The following is a 17,231-nucleotide window of genomic DNA, read 5'->3' on the forward strand; positions in this document are numbered from 1 at the left end:
GACGGAAAGTTCGATCAATGCAGAACGAGTTTCACAAAGAGAAATGTGGATACGATCATCGGAAATTCTAGTGCTGCTGCTTGGGGCAGTCCTGATGGCTGCATCGTCAGTCGCTCAAGGCAATGTGTCAAGTAAGTACCCACTATCTACCCTCCGATGGCCAACGATGCCTAATCCCAACGTTTGCAGAGCACGTCGTCTGCTATCAGGGCACCTGGTCAGTGTACCGACCAGGTACAGGCCAGTTCGGTGTAGAGGATATCGATCCGTTTCTGTGCACCCACTTAATATATGCCTTTCTGGGCATCGAGGAGAGCGGACAACTGCGCGTCATCGACTCCTATCTCGACTTGGAGGACAACAGTGGCCGTGGCAACATCAAGAGCTTCAACGCCCTCAAGCTCAAGAATCCCACACTGAAAACGTTGGCGGCCATTGGCGGCTGGAACGAGGGCTCAAAGAAGTTCTCAATCGTGGCCGCAGATGCCGAGAAGCGGGCTCGTTTTGTGAATGATGTGGTCCACTTTCTTCAGCGACACGGCTTCGACGGGCTGGATCTGGACTGGGAATATCCGGGTCAGCGTCATAGCCTGGATAACGAGGATCGCACCAACTATATTACCTTGCTGAAGGAACTTAAAGAGGGGTAATGTATATGGGATGTATCTCCATAGACTGTTCTGCTGTCTGACACGAGCACTCCACGTTTCCCAGGCTCGAACCCTTTAGCTATATTCTCAGTGCCGCCGTCGGATCAGCTCAGTTCTCTGCCGAAACATCTTATGAAATCCCAGCCATAGTTCCCTATCTGGACCTGATCAATGTGATGGCCTACGATCTTCATGGGCCCTGGGATGAGGTGGTCGGCATCAATGCCCCCCTGTATCCCGCTGCCAGCGATAAAAGCGAACGCCAGAAGCAGCTCAATGTGGATGCCATCTTCAAGTACTGGCTGAATGCGGGTGCTCCACCTGAGAAACTGGTTCTCGGTGTCCCCTTTTATGGACGCTCCTTTACCTTGGCTTCGGCCGATAGCCATGAGCCGGGTTCTCCGCACATTGGACGCGGAATTGCTGGAAAATATTCCCGCGAACCGGGCGTTCTAGGCTACAACGAGCTCTGCGAGCTGATGCAGCAGGAGGATTGGACCGAGAAGTGGGAGACGGACCAGCAGGTTCCCTATGCCTACAGGCAGCGTCAGTGGGTGGGCTATGAGAATCCACGCAGTCTCTCTCTCAAGGCCCAGTATGTGGTGGATCACCACTTGGGCGGCATCATGATCTGGTCCCTGGAATCCGACGATTTTCATGGCACCTGCGGCCAGGAACGCTACCCCTTGGTCCACGCGATCAATCGAGTGCTGTTCGGCAGCGACACCCCCACAGGTCTGACTCCCGAACCGAGTAAGGAGTTGGATGAGGAGGAGGAGAAAGAGGGATTCAGCTGCCTGGCTGATGGCCCGACTGGCTTTGTACGTGACCCCCACAACTGTTCCAAGTTCTACTACTGCAATGGAGGGATCACCCACAGCTTCGACTGCCCCACTGGGCTCAGCTTCGACCCCCACACTGACGGCTGTAACTACTCCGCCTCAGTAAAGTGCTAACCATGCCCACATTTGATCCGTTTCGATGTTTTTTATTTGATACACTTAATACTTATCGGGCTATTCGACAATCTTGAGATTCACAGGCATGTTCTCGAAGTTGTAGAGCGGCTGGCCCGGTCGCCAGGTGACAAAGTTCTGATCACACTTTACCATCGCCTTTGGCATGCATTCGATCCTGGACTCATCGAAGTAGTAGCCCTCCAGGCACTCGTAGTCGATGCGCTCTCCATTGCGGCACTCGTAGTAGAGCTGACAATCCCAGAGTTGGCGAAAGAACCCATTTTTCGGGCAGAGACCCATTGACTCCGTTGTGGGCTCTTCGGGAGCCAGAATACTGACGTCACCAAGGGCGGTGAGGATGACACGTCCCAGGCTGTGGCTCTCTCCGCACTTGCCGTGATAGTCATCCGAATCGATCGTCCAGGCCATGGCGCCGCCCAGGTTATTTGACTTCAGCAGATGCATCTTCGCCCAGATGCTGCGGGCATTCTCGTAGCTAATCCAATGGTTGCCTTTGTAGGCGTACGGCACCTGTGCCTGCTCATCAAATTTCTGCGTCCACGAGCTTGCGTACATGCACCATTCACCGTAGGTCATAAAGCCGGGCTCGCGGGTCAGGGGTGTCTTGAGGCCCGGACCCTTGCAGGGAGAACCGACGGTGGTTTTGTCGTTTTCCATGATGTAGGAGCGCACGAAGAGGGGAATGTTTAGGATTAGCTTCGCTGGCGCTTTGCCCAGCTGCTTCCAAAGCTTTACGGATTCAATCACGCTGTTTTCGCCTGAGAGTGGGGCGTTGTAGCTGAGATGCATCTGATACGGATCCCGATTGTCGTGGTGCATTAGGTTAATATAGTGCACATACTGGACCAGTTTGGGAATGTCGTACCACTCTAGGGTGCTCTTGTCAGTTCGCCCCAAAACTGCCACCATCAGAATAAATTGATGCTCCTGGCAACTAGAGAACGGGAAGAACGGGAGCTATTAGTGGTTGCACAAGAGCTGTGCCGTGGCTCAAAGCTACGTACATTATCTTCAGCTCCTCCAGCAATAGAATAAAGTTCTTTCGATCCTCAGGCTTGCCGCCGCGCTGCGTGGGATAACGCCAGTCGATCTGGACGCCATCGAAGCGCCACTCGTACATGAATTCGACCAGCGACGTGAAGAACCTATCCCGCTTGCGAGCGTCCGCTGCCATCTTGGAGAAGTCGCTCGACTCCTCTAGCCATCCGCCTATTGTGAACATTACCTTTTTAACGTTGTCTCGCTTGAGGCGGTGTGCGACATTCAACATATCTGAGGGTACAGTCCGAGAAGGTTAGGTTGAATAACATCCCCCCATGTACACATGTAGAATTTATCTATTCTTACCATTTTCGACCAGCAGATACTTGTCAGTGATCGTCACGTCGCCAGTCTCCCCATCCACACCCACGCCAGTGCCGTAGACCAAATGCGTGCAGAGCCTGAGATCGATGTTCCAGGAAAAGAACTTGCTCGAATTCTTATAGTAGTAGGACCCCACATCGTATTGGCAGAATATCTTAACTGCGCAAACAATACTTTACTCTCTGGGTTTCCCCTTTACTCCTCTCTCTTTCCGCTCTTGTACTTACAATCCTTCGCCGCACAGCCGTAGATCATGAAGATCATCAGCACAAACGCACAATTAAGTGACCACATGATGAACACAATTCAAAAGATTAAAACTTGAAATTTACGGGATTAATAATCTAAACAACACAAACAAATATATTCAATTTAACCGATGTATTTGTAACTTTCCCGTTTTATATTCTGTAAATTTTAGATCAGGCGAGTTGAAAAGTTTGGAGTATTATGTGTTTCTGAATAACCGTCCTGGCGATTCTGTTATAGTGAATTCTATCGAATCTAAAAGGCAAAGAAAAGAAAGGCAACCAGATTGCTTGGGAAATATTTCAATGAACATTTTTACGCTTTTCTGACAGTACTCGCATCGTATGCTGTGTTCTGGATAAAATATCAAATAGAAGAGAATAGAAGTATACAAATCTTGAAGTGCACCAAATGAAGCATGAATGAGGTCGTAAAGTTAGTATGTCTATATGCTGTCTTGTCGTTCAGCTTTGACTAAAACTATTGTGGGACCCTTTAGTTGTTTGAAAAGAAAAGCGCAAATTCTTTCAGATATTAGATATAATATGCTCAGTATCTGGTATGGGATGGTATGGGCTACTCCACAATTTTAAGAATCAATTTGGCGGAAAGGTATTAGCATCCGTGATGAAACAATTCTACATAGAACGGGTACTAGCGCGTAACTCTCTTGCTTTTAGTGCGGCTTCCAATACCTCACATTTGACCTCTTTCATGGGCCTGCATTCGGACTTGGCCTCGTCGAAGAATTCTTGCCAGCGGCATTCGTAGTCGGATCGATGGCCAGCTGAGCACACGTAGTAGAGCTGACAATCATTAATGTCGCGAAACACGCCATCTTTCAGACAAGGTGGTGGTTCTGTTGGAGCCTCCATATCCACCAGGACTGTCTGGGGGTCGAGGGTTTCCAGTATCACCCGTTCCAGGGCGTGTTTCTTTCCGCATTTGCCCGAAAAGTCATCCGCATCGATTGTAGAGGATATTGCGCCACCAAGATTTTGGGACTTCAGCAGCTTCAACTTCTCCGTGATGCTGCGGTTATTCTCGAAGCTAATCCAATGGTCGTCCCTATAGGCATACGGCACCTGTGCCTGCTCGTCAAATTTCTGCGTCCACGTGTCTGCCTGTACGCACCATTCGTTATAGGTCATGAAGCCGGACTTGCGGGTCAGGGCTGTCTTGAGGCCCGGACCCTTGCAGGGAGAACCGACGGTGGTCTTGTGTTTTTCCATAATGTAGGAGCGCACGAAGAGGGGAATGTTCAGAATCAGCTTCCCTGGCGCTTTGCTCAGCTTCTTCCAGAGCTTTACGGATTCAATCACGCCATTTTTGCCAGAGAGTGGGGCGTTGTAGCTGAGATGCATCTTATACGGATCCCGATTGTCGTAGAACATCAGGTTGACATAATGCACATGCTGGACCAATTTGGGAATGTCATAGTATTCCAGGGTGCTCTTGTCCGTTCGCCCCAAAACTGCCACCATCAGAATAAATTCATGCCCATCGATCCTAGGGAAGAACGGAATATTGATTAGTGTCTTGACAGCAGCGGAGCGGTATGTGGAGCGTATTTATCGTACATCGTCTTCAACTCTTTGAGCAACAAAATAAAGTTCTTCCGATCCTCAGGCTTGCCGCCGCGCTGCGTGGGATAGCGCCAGTCGATCTGGATGCCGTCCATGCGCCACTCATATATGAAGTCGATCACCGAGGATATGAACTGTTCCCGTTTGCGAGAGTCCGCTGCCATCTTGGAGAAGTCGCTCGACTCTTCTTGCCATCCGCCGATCGTGACCAGCAAACGCCTAATGTTTTCTTTCCGAGTCATCAAAGCGAAGCTCAGAAGGTCTAAGTATGTTGGTGGTGGTGTTTAGATACGGTTCTATCGAAATGCTCTAGTATTCTCACCATTTTCTAATATTCCATGTCTGTCCGTGATCTTCACTTTACCAGTCTCCCCATCCACACCCACGCCATTGGCGTAGACCAAATACGAGCAGAGTCTGGGATCGATTTCCCAGCTACTGAACTTGCTATCGTCCAAATAGTCGAAAGACGCCAAATTGTATTCACAGAATACCTTAACTGCGCAAACAATACTTTACTCTCTGGGATTCCCCTTTACTCCTCTCTCTTTCCCCCCTTGTACTTACAATCCTTCGCCGCACAGCCGTGGATCATAAAGATGATCAGCAAAAACGCACAATTAAGTGACCACATGATGAACACAATTCAAAAGATTAAAACTTGAAATTTACGGGATTAATAATCTAAACAACACAAACAAATATATTCAATTTAACCGATGTATTTGTAACTTTCCCGTTTTATATTCTGTAAATTTTAGATCAGGCGAGTTGAAAAGTTTGGAGTATTATGTGTTTCTGAATAACCGTCCTGGCGATTCTGTTATAGTGAATTCTATCGAATCTAAAAGGCAAAGAAAAGAAAGGCAACCAGATTGCTTGGGAAATATTTCAATGAACATTTTTACGCTTTTCTGACAGTACTCGCATCGTATGCTGTGTTCTGGATAAAATATCAAATAGAAGAGAATAGAAGTATACAAATCTTGAAGTGCACCAAATGAAGCATGAATGAGGTCGTAAAGTTAGTATGTCTATATGCTGTCTTGTCGTTCAGCTTTGACTAAAACTATTGTGGGACCCTTTAGTTGTTTGAAAAGAAAAGCGCAAATTCTTTCAGATATTAGATATAATATGCTCAGTATCTGGTATGGGATGGTATGGGCTACTCCACAATTTTAAGAATCAATTTGGCGGAAAGGTATTAGCATCCGTGATGAAACAATTCTACATAGAACGGGTACTAGCGCGTAACTCTCTTGCTTTTAGTGCGGCTTCCAATACCTCACATTTGACCTCTTTCATGGGCCTGCATTCGGACTTGGCCTCGTCGAAGAATTCTTGCCAGCGGCATTCGTAGTCGGATCGATGGCCAGCTGAGCACACGTAGTAGAGCTGACAATCATTAATGTCGCGAAACACGCCATCTTTCAGACAAGGTGGTGGTTCTGTTGGAGCCTCCATATCCACCAGGACTGTCTGGGGGTCGAGGGTTTCCAGTATCACCCGTTCCAGGGCGTGTTTCTTTCCGCATTTGCCCGAAAAGTCATCCGCATCGATTGTAGAGGATATTGCGCCACCAAGATTTTGGGACTTCAGCAGCTTCAACTTCTCCGTGATGCTGCGGTTATTCTCGAAGCTAATCCAATGGTCGTCCCTATAGGCATACGGCACCTGTGCCTGCTCGTCAAATTTCTGCGTCCACGTGTCTGCCTGTACGCACCATTCGTTATAGGTCATGAAGCCGGACTTGCGGGTCAGGGCTGTCTTGAGGCCCGGACCCTTGCAGGGAGAACCGACGGTGGTCTTGTGTTTTTCCATAATGTAGGAGCGCACGAAGAGGGGAATGTTCAGAATCAGCTTCCCTGGCGCTTTGCTCAGCTTCTTCCAGAGCTTTACGGATTCAATCACGCCATTTTTGCCAGAGAGTGGGGCGTTGTAGCTGAGATGCATCTTATACGGATCCCGATTGTCGTAGAACATCAGGTTGACATAATGCACATGCTGGACCAATTTGGGAATGTCATAGTATTCCAGGGTGCTCTTGTCCGTTCGCCCCAAAACTGCCACCATCAGAATAAATTCATGCCCATCGATCCTAGGGAAGAACGGAATATTGATTAGTGTCTTGACAGCAGCGGAGCGGTATGTGGAGCGTATTTATCGTACATCGTCTTCAACTCTTTGAGCAACAAAATAAAGTTCTTCCGATCCTCAGGCTTGCCGCCGCGCTGCGTGGGATAGCGCCAGTCGATCTGGATGCCGTCCATGCGCCACTCATATATGAAGTCGATCACCGAGGATATGAACTGTTCCCGTTTGCGAGAGTCCGCTGCCATCTTGGAGAAGTCGCTCGACTCTTCTTGCCATCCGCCGATCGTGACCAGCAAACGCCTAATGTTTTCTTTCCGAGTCATCAAAGCGAAGCTCAGAAGGTCTAAGTATGTTGGTGGTGGTGTTTAGATACGGTTCTATCGAAATGCTCTAGTATTCTCACCATTTTCTAATATTCCATGTCTGTCCGTGATCTTCACTTTACCAGTCTCCCCATCCACACCCACGCCATTGGCGTAGACCAAATACGAGCAGAGTCTGGGATCGATTTCCCAGCTACTGAACTTGCTATCGTCCAAATAGTCGAAAGACGCCAAATTGTATTCACAGAATACCTTAACTGCGCAAACAATACTTTACTCTCTGGGATTCCCCTTTACTCCTCTCTCTTTCCCCCCTTGTACTTACAATCCTTCGCCGCACAGCCGTGGATCATAAAGATGATCAGCAAAAACGCACAATTAAGTGACCACATGATGAGCACACTTCAAAAGAATAGAATAAAACTTGAAATTTCGCAGACTAAAAATATAGAAATTAAAAAAAAAATACTTGTAATGCCCCTATTCTGTATTCTCAATTTAATGTCGAGTCCAAAGCAAACTTGATCTAAATGTTCTTATCGAAACTTGCTGGTAATGCTAAAAATATATCAGATGGTAGTAGGCAATCCAAGAATGTCGTGTATGAATCATAGTGACAGCAGTTTACGAGACTATACTGTGTAATGTGTACCAAATGTGTAACATACATTTCAATGGAATAGCCTTGTAGGGGGTAAATATTAGAGTTTCGAGGACAATTGCATTATTATTACGCTTATCAATAATGCAATATTGAAATTGACTCATGGCTTGTTAAGGCATTATCACTAGACCTGCCGGATCGCCGGGCGGTGGACAAGTGACTAATTTTGAATACTATGAGCACTATTGGCACGAAGTGTCGAAAGTGTTTTTTTTTGTTCATGGAATCTAATCGTAATTTGTTTAGTCATAAATCTGGGATTATCTTTCAATCGTTGCAGGGGTCCGGCCAGTATTTTTGGCCACTTAAAGATCTCTGTTTATAGTCTGATTAAACTCTGATTTGGTTGTATTTTTGCATTAATTTTAGTAGGGACAGTTGGCCTCTTCCGGCCAATTGCAGGTGTTGATGGATACATCGAAGTGGAGGCCCGGGGTGCACTCGAAATCGTAGCGGAGGCCACCGACGCACTGGTAGTATCTGTTGCAGTCGCTGCTGTGCAGGAAATAACCATCGCTGGAGCAATCTCCAGCTGGGGATCCAGATCCACCACCGCCACCGCCACCGCCCTGAGTTGGACCAGGAGTGGGAGCTGGTGTCACATTGCCACCACCTCCGCCGCCGCCGCCGCCGCCGCCGCCGCTCACCTCCTTGCCGAGAGCGCGGTTCATGGTTTTCAGAAGGGGATATGACTCTCCACAGAGGCCGCGGAAGTCGTCCGTCTCAATGGACCACATCATGGCACCGCCCAGGTTGCGCGACTCGACCAGCTTCATCTTCATCTCGATGCTCTCGGGATTATCGTAGCCTATCCACTGATCGCCCTGGAATGCGTACGGGGCACCATTCTCCTGGTCGAACACAGTCTGCCAATTGTTCAAGCAGATCTCGTGGTATCCCATGAATCCGTTCTCTCGCGTGTACACGCCAGCGGAGCCAGGGCCAATGCAAGCGGCTCCAGGCCAGTTTTGTGAGGCATCGGCCATCTGGTAGCTGTGACCATAGAAGCCAATGCCCAGGATCAGCTTCTCAGCGGGTGCACCTGTAAAGTAAAGGAGTACCGATTAAGAGGCTAGTTCTGAGTCGGAAAAGGCAGGCTGTTGTGGATACCTTGAGCCAGCCAGTAGTCAATGGACTCGGTCACCTCGGGCAGGGGGGCATTCAAGCCCAGGTAGCCATCGAGAGCCATGTGAAAGTCGTAGGTCATCACATTGATGAAGGTTAGGTGCTGGGAAATGGCCGGAATATCATACGAGATTTTCGCCGACTTTTCAGACGCGCCCACAGCAATGCCCAGCTCCAGGCCATACCGATCGTAGCTGTGTTTTAGACGAGAGAGATCTAAGAATTGAGCTCTAATTTCTTCTGGATATATCGTAGACTCACGTTTCCTTGATCTCACGGAGAAGGGTGACAAAGTTGACGCGATCTGCCTCCTCATTGCCTCCGCGCTGCCCGGGATATTCCCAGTCGAGGTCCAGACCGTCAAAGCCGTATTGCTGGATAAACGCCAAACTGGTGGAGATAAAGGTGGCACGCTTGCCTGGATCGGCGGCCATTTCCGAGTACTTAATGGAGCCCTCGTTCCACCCACCCACTACAGCCAGGATCTTAAGCTTGGGATTCCGTTGCTTCAGGGAAATGGTCTGACTGATGAAGCCTTTTCGTCCAAAAAAGAGCGAATAGAGAGATCTCCAGGAGGAAAGCTAACACCTTCAGCAGCTTAGGTCACTTACCCAGTCCATCGTCCATGTCCAGCCAGGTGTCCAGGGACTTGAACTCGCCCCCATCGCCGATCCCGAAGAAGGTGTAGCTGATGTGGGTGCACAGGAAGGGATCGATATCGGAGGGCGTGAACTTGCCATCGCCCGGACGATAGTTGGCCCAGGTGCCCCAATAGCAGTTGACCAGCTCTGCAGGAGATGATGGATCGATAATGGGTTAGGATCAGAGATCTTCCAGCTCCCTTTCCAAACGAACTTACTCTCGCTGGTGGCCACTTGGCCTAGGCAGAGGCAGAGCACTGCAAATGCCCAGAATGAGTATAGCTTCATGGTATGCACGCTCTAAAGAGGTTATGGCTTAGGGCCTGCTCTGGCGTGGCTTATATAGTGCCTCCGATTCCGATTGCCGAAGAGCTCTTATCTATCGGGAACATGAAGTTTGTTTGTGGCGTAGATAAGTCTCTTAGTGATCGTAATCGCCGTAAAGCAAAACAGTTCCCTGATATATTGCATCCACCAACGAGATTTCAACTATTCAAGTGCCCATCGACACAAAACACCTGTCAACGTCGATATCTCCATGTATTTGAGATTAAATTATGTTAATAAATATACATTTTGGAGTCTCCTCTGGAGTGCATCTTGAAATTGAGCTCGTGCTTGGCATGGCAGTAATTCAAAACTCGCCTTTAAGCTAACGATAGGGTAAGTACTCTTTCACCTTTCAAGGGATCGGATCTCAAGTAGATTGATTGGACTCTGTAGCCCCCCAAAATATGCCACAGCTTGAGAGAGTCACAACTGCTGGATCTTTCAGCTTATGGAATGTCTGTGTCATACGATCGTGGCCATTACTATAAATATACACAAAGATCAGCAAAGTACGGACAATTGATTTCCATTACCAAGACTTTGGATTGGAAACCAAACAAATGCTTGCTTTATGACTATGAATTAATCAGTCTTAAGCATTCAATGAACTATTCCTCGATCCGTTCCCCCAGTTTCCCCATCATCTGGGATAGCAATACTCATCTAAAACCAATAAGCCCCACAACTTGGGAAGTAAGCCATATAGGATTGCTTGTGCGTGATACCCCAATGATTAAGAGAACCAAGAATAATAGCCAGATTGTTTTCAATACATAATTTCTTTATTTATAGTACTTGTACTCGATCCTAAAGCATTTACCAACGCAACTTCCTGTTGATGGTCTTCAGGAGCGGATAGGACTCGCCGCACTGTCCGCGGTAGTCGTCGGTCTCTAGAGACCAGATCATGGCACCGGCCAGATTCTTGGACAGAGCAAAGTCCATCTTGTACTGCACACTGAGGACATTGTCGTAGCTGACCCACTGGTCGCCAGAGTAGGCGTAGGGAGCGGCGTTGTTGTAGTCGAAGACGGTGTACCAGTTGTTCAAACAGATCTCGTTGTAGCCCATGTATCCGCTGTCGCCAGTGTAGGGGCCGGAATTACCGGCTCCGCGGCACGGTGCTCCAGGCCAGTTCTGGGAGGAGTCGGACAGCTGGTAGCTGTGACCGTAAGTACCAACACCGAGGACGAGCTTGTTGGCAGGAGCACCCTGGCTGAGCCAGAAGTTGATGGCATTCTCCACAGCCCACTGGGGCGCGTTGAAGCCCGTGTAGCCATCGGAAGCCATGGCGAAGTCATAGGTCATCACGTTGATGAAGTTCACGTGCTGGGCGATGTTGGCGATCTCATAGGAGCCGCTGGCCAGCGATTCTCCCGCACCGACAGCGATTCCCAGCTCATAGCCGTAGGGCGCAAAGCTATAGGAGAAAATGGTTGTTTTCAGATAAAGGGTGATTCTTAGGTGATTGGGACTGTGGACTTACGCTTCCTTGATTTCTCGCAGTAGGGTCACAAAGTTGGAGCGATCGTCCCAGTTGCCACCACGTTGATTGGGGTATTCCCAGTCCAGATCCAAGCCATCGAATCCATTGTTACGCAGCAGGTTGAGGGCCGAGTTGATGAAGTTCTGGCGCTTGTACCAGTCACCGGCCATCGAGGAGTACTTGGTGGATCCCTCGTTCCAGCCGCCGACCACGGCGAGGACCTTCAGATTGGGATTCTGACGCTTCAGACCGACGGCCTGGCTAATGAAGCCCAGATCGTAGTCCAGCCACGTGTCCAGGGAGTTAATATCGCCATTGTCGTTGATCCCGAAGAAGGAATAGCTCAGATGCGTGCACAGACCAGCGTCGATGTTGGAGACATCGAACTTTCCATTGCCGCTGCGGTAGTTCGCCCACGTGCCCCAATAGCAGTTCACGATGCCTGGATTTGTTAAAAGGATATTATCGGATACAACACGACTTATAGTTGCACTCACGTTCAGCACCGATCACCTGGCTCAGGCAGAGGGCCACGAGTAGTGTCAATAGTTTTCCCATTTCAGTAATGCTGGCTGAGATCGAATCCCTCACTGTATTTATACCTTCCTACCATAGGCCATGGGCCCTATCGTTATCCCTATCCTTATCCTTATCTAGGTAGGTATGCTGATAGCTCCTCCACTCGACTGACAAATTTATTGAAGATTATGTACTCGAAAGTGTTTTGAATGTGCAATATTTATGGGACTCTCGTCTCGGTATCTCAATTTCAAACTGATTTCTGTTGCCCATCACTTAGCTCTTCGGTGAAGGAACTTTATAGACCCATTAAATTAGGGGATAAGAAATTTGTCAATTAATTTTCGTTCTAATTATACTTTCATTGGTATTTCATAGATAAATGGAATCCGAGGGGCAAAACATAACTTCTTTCATTGGAAAGCATTTCAATTATCATCCACAGAAGTACGACAGTCCAATCCAAGGATTCTTTCGTAAACAATCTCTTGTCGTTAGGGACAGATCTCAAAGAAAATATTTACCCCGATTTCTCATTTAAGTATCAGTTTTCCGTCCAAGCATTTCCATCAGAGACAATTCAACATGTAGTTGCCTACTTTAGGGCGTGTTTTTTATTTTTCTTAAACATATACAATGTTTATTTTAGCAATTTGTGCGAACAAAATTATAAACTTTCGGACGTCGATTCGAGATTCGTTAACAATATTGAATAGAAATGCAAGAATAAATATAATCCATAATTTATGCGTCCAGTTGAACTGTAAGCCGCGCAGATAAACAATTGTGATTCAGTGCGTGTTTCCTCAGAGATTCCGAGATTCCCAAAGGGTATCCCAGATTTAGTTGGCGACGTAGATCTCGAACTCCTTGTAGGCCAGCTCCTCGCCGCCGTAGGGGATGTAGCAGCAGCCGTGAGAGGGCTGAACCTTTCCCACGGTTATGGTGCCGTCGTGGGTGGCGCGGCCGATGAACAGGGGCTCACCTTCGGCAGTCTCGCCGGCGGGCAGCGCGTTGGGTGGAATGTTGCCAGCCTCGACGGGGACCCATTGGCCGCCGCCGGCGCACAGGACCTCGTATTCGCCGTGTCCGTGCTCGCCGCCTCCGTAGGCAATGTAGGTGACCCCGTGCGAAGGATGCAGCTTGCCGGGAATCAGATCACCCTCATGGCGTGCGCGAGCAATGTACAACTGCTCGCTTCCGTCGAATCCTCCCTGCATGGAATTTGGTGGCACCTCTCCGTTGGCGGCTGGCACCCAGCATCCGGGACCACTGCCCGTTGGAGCAGCAAAGCCCATGGCCGGGGCCGATGGGGCAGAGTCTGTAAGAGAATAGGATCGTTACTCTCAGGGCCATTTTGCGAACCTCCAGTCCCAAAACTCACCATCCAACAACCAGGTACCGCTGGCACCCCAGCCCGTGCAGATGCCGACAAAGTTCACCGGGAACAGGTCTCCGGCATCGTAAGAGAGGAAGGCGGCAGCATCGCCCTCACGACCCACAGTAATGACATTGTCGTACCAGCGAATCCAGAAGCCGCGGAACTCTCCGGCGTCCAGAATCCCGGGCGTGGGCACCTCCACCAACTCGGGCTTTTGGCGGTCCTTGCGGATCACCGACTTGCTATTCTCCCATCCGCCCAGGAAGATCTCGTAGATGGGTCCGCTCTCTTGTGGGGAGGGGGTCAGAGCCAGATGGGCATCCTTGGGCGAGCGCACCTTGAAGGTGAACACTCCACCGCTGGCCGGGAAGAACTGGTACTCCAATTTATCGGGTGTGTTGATTTCTGTGAAAAAAAGAGGCACTCTTTTAGCTTTTGTTGCAGCTGTACCTGTAACCACATCTGAGTGGTGGGAAGGTTTGGAGGTTTGATCGCCAAATATCTGCCACAAACCACAGAGTGAATCTATCAGAAATATCAGAACTGGAACAGGCTGTACCGCAAAAGAATTCGCTGTTATTTTTATGTTTATATATTCTATATGTATACCACGACAGATATAGAATGTTTCTCAGAATGTTTAGCGTCTGTTTTTGTTTTCGCTTCTTTATTAGCGGCATTCGGCGTGATGTCATTCCGATTGCTGTTCGTTATTTCTGAAATGTTCTATCCCGTTCTAGCACTCAAGCTACGGCCGAGCCCAGCTTATAGCTCAAGAGTGAGGTGAGCCAGGTCTATGGTGTCTGTAACCCATACTCGAACAGATACGAACATTTGACTGGATCTGTTTGGATCTGTGTGATTGTTACACGAAAAGTTTTCCTAAGCAACATTAGTCCCATGACATCATTTAGGTGCATCTCGCTTGTCTGACCCCCAGGTTCTGGTTCCTCCCTAGCACATTCTTATTGATTATTGCCAGAGTTCAAGGCGAAGACTCAAGGTGTGACTCAGTCTGATTTGCTGTATACTATGTATGATTTTCGGACAATTTGAATGGCAACAAAATTAGATGTTTTCTTCGTTTGCACGATAATTGAATCTGGATGATGACAAGGTGAAAGTTGCCTACGTTTTCCACAGTCCAGTCCCGCGAAACTACTTTACATCTTTCCAGGGCATAAATCAATTGACACTATAAAAAATAACCTAACAATCAGAAATCTTCCCCACCAGATGATTTATATGTTTCGTTTACTTCAGATGTTTTCGATTCTAGGAGAATACTGACACAGTTCTTTTGCTTCTGCTTCTGCTTTTGCTTTGGGCGTTGGGCCAAAAGTTTCTCTGTATTCCACTTGCCGCTGTGTCTCTTTGTGTCAACGCTTACCCAATTAATAATATTCCATTATCCAATAGCTCTATGCACTCCACCCACACTCACTCCAAGGTACTCACCAATGGTCATGATTGCTGTTTTTCACTTTACGTTGTTCGCTTATTGAGATTCAGATTGGAACTGCCGTCATAGAGCTAATTTGCCGGCGAAGTAAGCCCCACACGACCCAAATGGGTGAGAGAGCGGCATCAGTGCGAAAACAGACTAAAAGCTCCAACAGCTTTCGCTCTGGCATTGTGTTGTGGTGTGCGATCATTGTTTCTGGTTACCAGAAAGTAGACGACTGTACCTGCCGGTAACTATTTTTGATTTCTGCATGCATATGCATGCCTTTTGCTGCAGTAGGTTGACTAATAAAATCATTTCCTCCATGATTATGTATAGCATAAGTACATATATATATGTATATGGTACACCTAAAAAAAAATATAAGTCATTTTAGACTTGAAAGAGTGTATGACGACTTCGGTGTTTCAAGGGTAGTTTTCGTAACTAGTTTCTCTCGGCACTTCTATGAGTCAGAGTTTAGCAAAAGCTGCTGCTGATGTCATCAAGCACAGCGAAAGCTTAAGAGGGAGCGAAAGAGGGTATATTAGTTTCGGACACAGCACTTAATATCGCTCTAGTCAGTTTGAGAAGATTAAGTAAATACGTAGAGTAGATAAGCATCGATGATTTATCGAATATTGCTAAAGTCTGTTTGATTTCCTAGGGTACTTTTAACGCTCAACGACCGTTTTAGACGTTCCCTTCTCAGTCTCTTTGGTTGTGCTTTCGTCATTTATGGCGTCATGTGTCGGATTTATTTGAATTTGTCACATGCGCGAAAACCAAACCTACCAAACCGGAGCACCAAAAGTTCTAGAGCAATGACTTCACCGCAGAGGCACAAGACGAGGCACTAAAATATATGAACAACATGTGAAAATTATTAACTATTTCCATTTCAAATCTGGGATCAATTATGAAGCATACTTTTAGGATAAATGGTTATATGACTTCACCTTCTGGGGCCGTCCGCCTGGACACCCCCTCCTAGCAGGGTGCGCCGGTTGCGCGACTTATCTTTCTTTTGCGTCATTTATTTTCGGTATCCCCTTTTATCGCTTGGAGTTTTCAAATGTTAGTCGATGCCGTTCCGTTTCGCCGGTTGGCCGCGCTCCTGCGTCTCCGTTTTTAAAGACACGTGCAGACAGAGCAGAGCTTTTCATCGGAACGAAAATAATATGCGATAAACAAATTGTGCTATTAGTAACAGCAAAAAAGTGCCAGGCAGTGCCAATTCTTGTGATAAGAGTCGATTAATTGCTCATTCCGCCACAGACTCGTACTATTGGTGTATTTATATCGCAGACCAGACACCTGAACAGACTTACATACTCGCCCATGTAATCGCATGGCAAACCATATGGCTGGCAGACGAATAAACAAACAATAAATGGTGCTTGGCTCGATAAAGCTTTTACAGTATACCGTTTAGGATTGGTGGTAACGTAGGCCGATCATGTTACTGGATGGGATTCGGATTACATTACTCGTAGCTTAGAGAGTACAATACCGTATGGATGAGTAATCATCGGAGCCTTATCTTATATGTGAATATCGTTCAGATTTGCACTTTATAGACTGACGAGCCCCCAAAAACCAACTACGCAGATAAGCGGGCAAAAAAACAAGTTAACTTTGTTTACACTTTCCCATTTAGCTTTATTGTTCCATTTGCATAACAGCTTGACCTCTGGAATGTAACACCAGACCCGCACAGAACAGCACTCAAATGCAATTCTATTAGGGAATATTTTCGTTTTCTCTGTTTCTTTAAATTGGAATAAATTAACACGATTAAATTAGGGTTTCCGTTCCTGTGCTTTGCACCACTTTCAAAAACAATTGCAAATCTGCGCGCAGGCTGGATGGGATGGGATGGGATGGGTATGGGCTGATTCAATTGGATTCAATTTACCCTCAGTTTCAATCCGGCCACTAGAATTTCTTAAAAGACAGGCCTCCTCTTCCCAGTGTCGAGGGAGCAGGAGCAGACAATTGAGACTAAAGTGCCCTAGGGCAATCAACTCAACACTTATATATGGACTATAGATAAATGGATGTACAGGAATGGAATAAATAGCGAAAGGAAAAGTTTAATACACTGAAAACCTGGCCACATTGTTTTCAAATGTATCTGCTCACGTGAAATATAAATAATTCTTATGAAATATTTATCTCAAAATTTAAGCAAAGATTTGTGTGTATGCTCTTCTCTTGACGAGCCCCTTAACACTTGAACACTTTTAAAAAACTATGTACATATGTATGTATGTATGTCCTATATATAAAGCGGTGTCTGGACCTTCGACTATACTATGTGTATATGCTTTTGTGGTGAATATCTGAAAGGTTGAAAAACTGGTTTCCCTTGCTCTCACTCTCTGAGACTTA

At 47.3% G+C, this 17,231-nt stretch overlaps 7 protein-coding genes across 7 annotated transcripts; 1 reads left to right on the plus strand and 6 right to left on the minus strand.

Moving 5' to 3' along the window:
- Window positions 1-28: 28 nt before the first annotated feature.
- LOC6600875 (chitinase-3-like protein 1) lies at window positions 29-1,622 on the plus strand. The gene is made up of 3 exons (XM_002025874.2): window positions 29-131; window positions 190-646; window positions 715-1,622. Exons 1-3 carry the CDS (start codon window positions 44-46, stop codon window positions 1,604-1,606), a joined length of 1,437 nt encoding a protein of 478 aa, XP_002025910.1. The 5' UTR covers window positions 29-43; the 3' UTR covers window positions 1,607-1,622.
- On the minus strand, window positions 1,618-3,594 carry LOC6600874 (chitinase-like protein 3). Its single transcript, XM_002025873.2, has 4 exons — window positions 3,223-3,594; window positions 2,978-3,154; window positions 2,635-2,902; window positions 1,618-2,564 (listed from the first exon to the last, which is right to left on the minus strand). Exons 1-4 carry the CDS (start codon window positions 3,287-3,289, stop codon window positions 1,667-1,669), a joined length of 1,410 nt encoding a protein of 469 aa, XP_002025909.1. The 5' UTR covers window positions 3,290-3,594; the 3' UTR covers window positions 1,618-1,666.
- Window positions 3,595-3,766: 172 nt separating this feature from the next.
- Window positions 3,767-5,714, minus strand: LOC6600873 (chitinase-like protein 3). The gene is made up of 4 exons (XM_002025872.2): window positions 5,398-5,714; window positions 5,153-5,329; window positions 4,825-5,092; window positions 3,767-4,753 (listed from the first exon to the last, which is right to left on the minus strand). The coding sequence occupies exons 1-4, from the start codon at window positions 5,462-5,464 to the stop codon at window positions 3,883-3,885; spliced, it is 1,383 nt and encodes a 460-aa protein (XP_002025908.1). The 5' UTR covers window positions 5,465-5,714; the 3' UTR covers window positions 3,767-3,882.
- Window positions 5,715-5,941: 227 nt separating this feature from the next.
- Window positions 5,942-7,653, minus strand: LOC6600872 (chitinase-like protein 3). Its single transcript, XM_002025871.2, has 4 exons — window positions 7,573-7,653; window positions 7,328-7,504; window positions 7,000-7,267; window positions 5,942-6,928 (listed from the first exon to the last, which is right to left on the minus strand). Exons 1-4 carry the CDS (start codon window positions 7,637-7,639, stop codon window positions 6,058-6,060), a joined length of 1,383 nt encoding a protein of 460 aa, XP_002025907.1. The 5' UTR covers window positions 7,640-7,653; the 3' UTR covers window positions 5,942-6,057.
- Window positions 7,654-8,229: 576 nt separating this feature from the next.
- On the minus strand, window positions 8,230-9,965 carry LOC6600871 (acidic mammalian chitinase). Its single transcript, XM_026985956.1, has 5 exons — window positions 9,896-9,965; window positions 9,648-9,824; window positions 9,298-9,571; window positions 9,022-9,230; window positions 8,230-8,953 (listed from the first exon to the last, which is right to left on the minus strand). Exons 1-5 carry the CDS (start codon window positions 9,963-9,965, stop codon window positions 8,277-8,279), a joined length of 1,407 nt encoding a protein of 468 aa, XP_026841757.1. The 3' UTR covers window positions 8,230-8,276.
- Window positions 9,966-10,767: 802 nt separating this feature from the next.
- On the minus strand, window positions 10,768-12,051 carry LOC6600870 (acidic mammalian chitinase). Its single transcript, XM_002025869.2, has 3 exons — window positions 11,991-12,051; window positions 11,494-11,935; window positions 10,768-11,427 (listed from the first exon to the last, which is right to left on the minus strand). The coding sequence occupies exons 1-3, from the start codon at window positions 12,049-12,051 to the stop codon at window positions 10,824-10,826; spliced, it is 1,107 nt and encodes a 368-aa protein (XP_002025905.1). The 3' UTR covers window positions 10,768-10,823.
- Window positions 12,052-12,739: 688 nt separating this feature from the next.
- On the minus strand, window positions 12,740-14,922 carry LOC6600869 (C3 and PZP-like alpha-2-macroglobulin domain-containing protein 8). The gene is made up of 3 exons (XM_026985186.1): window positions 14,852-14,922; window positions 13,397-13,798; window positions 12,740-13,333 (listed from the first exon to the last, which is right to left on the minus strand). Exons 1-3 carry the CDS (start codon window positions 14,859-14,861, stop codon window positions 12,855-12,857), a joined length of 891 nt encoding a protein of 296 aa, XP_026840987.1. The 5' UTR covers window positions 14,862-14,922; the 3' UTR covers window positions 12,740-12,854.
- Between the last annotated feature and the right edge of the window lie 2,309 nt (window positions 14,923-17,231).

The sequence above is a fragment of the Drosophila persimilis genome, unplaced genomic scaffold, assembly GCF_003286085.1.
Source record: "Drosophila persimilis strain 14011-0111.01,24,50 unplaced genomic scaffold, DperRS2 tig00000002-arrow-pilon, whole genome shotgun sequence".
Lineage (NCBI taxonomy): Eukaryota > Metazoa > Arthropoda > Insecta > Diptera > Drosophilidae > Drosophila > Drosophila persimilis.

What these genes read in the sequence shown, in the direction of transcription:
- LOC6600869 (XM_026985186.1), bottom strand. An exon ending in CGGTACCTGGTTGTTGGATG is followed by an intron (nt 13,334 to 13,396) that starts GTGAGTTTTGGG and finishes ATTCTCTTACAG; the next exon opens with ACTCTGCCCCATCGGCCCCG.
- LOC6600871 (XM_026985956.1), bottom strand. Translation starts at nt 9,965, where the DNA reads ATGAAGCTATACTCATTCTGGGCATTTGCAGTGCTCTGCCTCTGCCTA. An exon ending in CCAAGTGGCCACCAGCGAGA is followed by an intron (nt 9,825 to 9,895) that starts GTAAGTTCGTTT and finishes CATCTCCTGCAG; the next exon opens with AGCTGGTCAACTGCTATTGG. An exon ending in TGACTACTGGCTGGCTCAAG is followed by an intron (nt 8,954 to 9,021) that starts GTATCCACAACA and finishes TTTACTTTACAG; the next exon opens with GTGCACCCGCTGAGAAGCTG.
- LOC6600870 (XM_002025869.2), bottom strand. Translation starts at nt 12,051, where the DNA reads ATGGGAAAACTATTGACACTACTCGTGGCCCTCTGCCTGAGCCAGGTG. An exon ending in CCAGGTGATCGGTGCTGAAC is followed by an intron (nt 11,936 to 11,990) that starts GTGAGTGCAACT and finishes TAACAAATCCAG; the next exon opens with GCATCGTGAACTGCTATTGG. An exon ending in CTGCGAGAAATCAAGGAAGC is followed by an intron (nt 11,428 to 11,493) that starts GTAAGTCCACAG and finishes TTTCTCCTATAG; the next exon opens with CTTTGCGCCCTACGGCTATG.
- LOC6600873 (XM_002025872.2), bottom strand. Translation starts at nt 5,464, where the DNA reads ATGTGGTCACTTAATTGTGCGTTTTTGCTGATCATCTTTATGATCCAC. An exon ending in CGGCTGTGCGGCGAAGGATT is followed by an intron (nt 5,330 to 5,397) that starts GTAAGTACAAGG and finishes TTGTTTGCGCAG; the next exon opens with TTAAGGTATTCTGTGAATAC. An exon ending in CTCAAAGAGTTGAAGACGAT is followed by an intron (nt 4,754 to 4,824) that starts GTACGATAAATA and finishes GTTCTTCCCTAG; the next exon opens with GATCGATGGGCATGAATTTA.
- LOC6600872 (XM_002025871.2), bottom strand. Translation starts at nt 7,639, where the DNA reads ATGTGGTCACTTAATTGTGCGTTTTTGCTGATCATCTTTATGATCCAC. An exon ending in ACATGGAATATTAGAAAATG is followed by an intron (nt 7,268 to 7,327) that starts GTGAGAATACTA and finishes CAACATACTTAG; the next exon opens with ACCTTCTGAGCTTCGCTTTG. An exon ending in CTCAAAGAGTTGAAGACGAT is followed by an intron (nt 6,929 to 6,999) that starts GTACGATAAATA and finishes GTTCTTCCCTAG; the next exon opens with GATCGATGGGCATGAATTTA.
- LOC6600875 (XM_002025874.2), top strand. Translation starts at nt 44, where the DNA reads ATGTGGATACGATCATCGGAAATTCTAGTGCTGCTGCTTGGGGCAGTC. An exon ending in CGCTCAAGGCAATGTGTCAA is followed by an intron (nt 132 to 189) that starts GTAAGTACCCAC and finishes CAACGTTTGCAG; the next exon opens with AGCACGTCGTCTGCTATCAG. An exon ending in CTGAAGGAACTTAAAGAGGG is followed by an intron (nt 647 to 714) that starts GTAATGTATATG and finishes CACGTTTCCCAG; the next exon opens with GCTCGAACCCTTTAGCTATA.
- LOC6600874 (XM_002025873.2), bottom strand. Translation starts at nt 3,289, where the DNA reads ATGTGGTCACTTAATTGTGCGTTTGTGCTGATGATCTTCATGATCTAC. An exon ending in GTATCTGCTGGTCGAAAATG is followed by an intron (nt 2,903 to 2,977) that starts GTAAGAATAGAT and finishes CTGTACCCTCAG; the next exon opens with ATATGTTGAATGTCGCACAC. An exon ending in CTGGAGGAGCTGAAGATAAT is followed by an intron (nt 2,565 to 2,634) that starts GTACGTAGCTTT and finishes CCCGTTCTCTAG; the next exon opens with TTGCCAGGAGCATCAATTTA.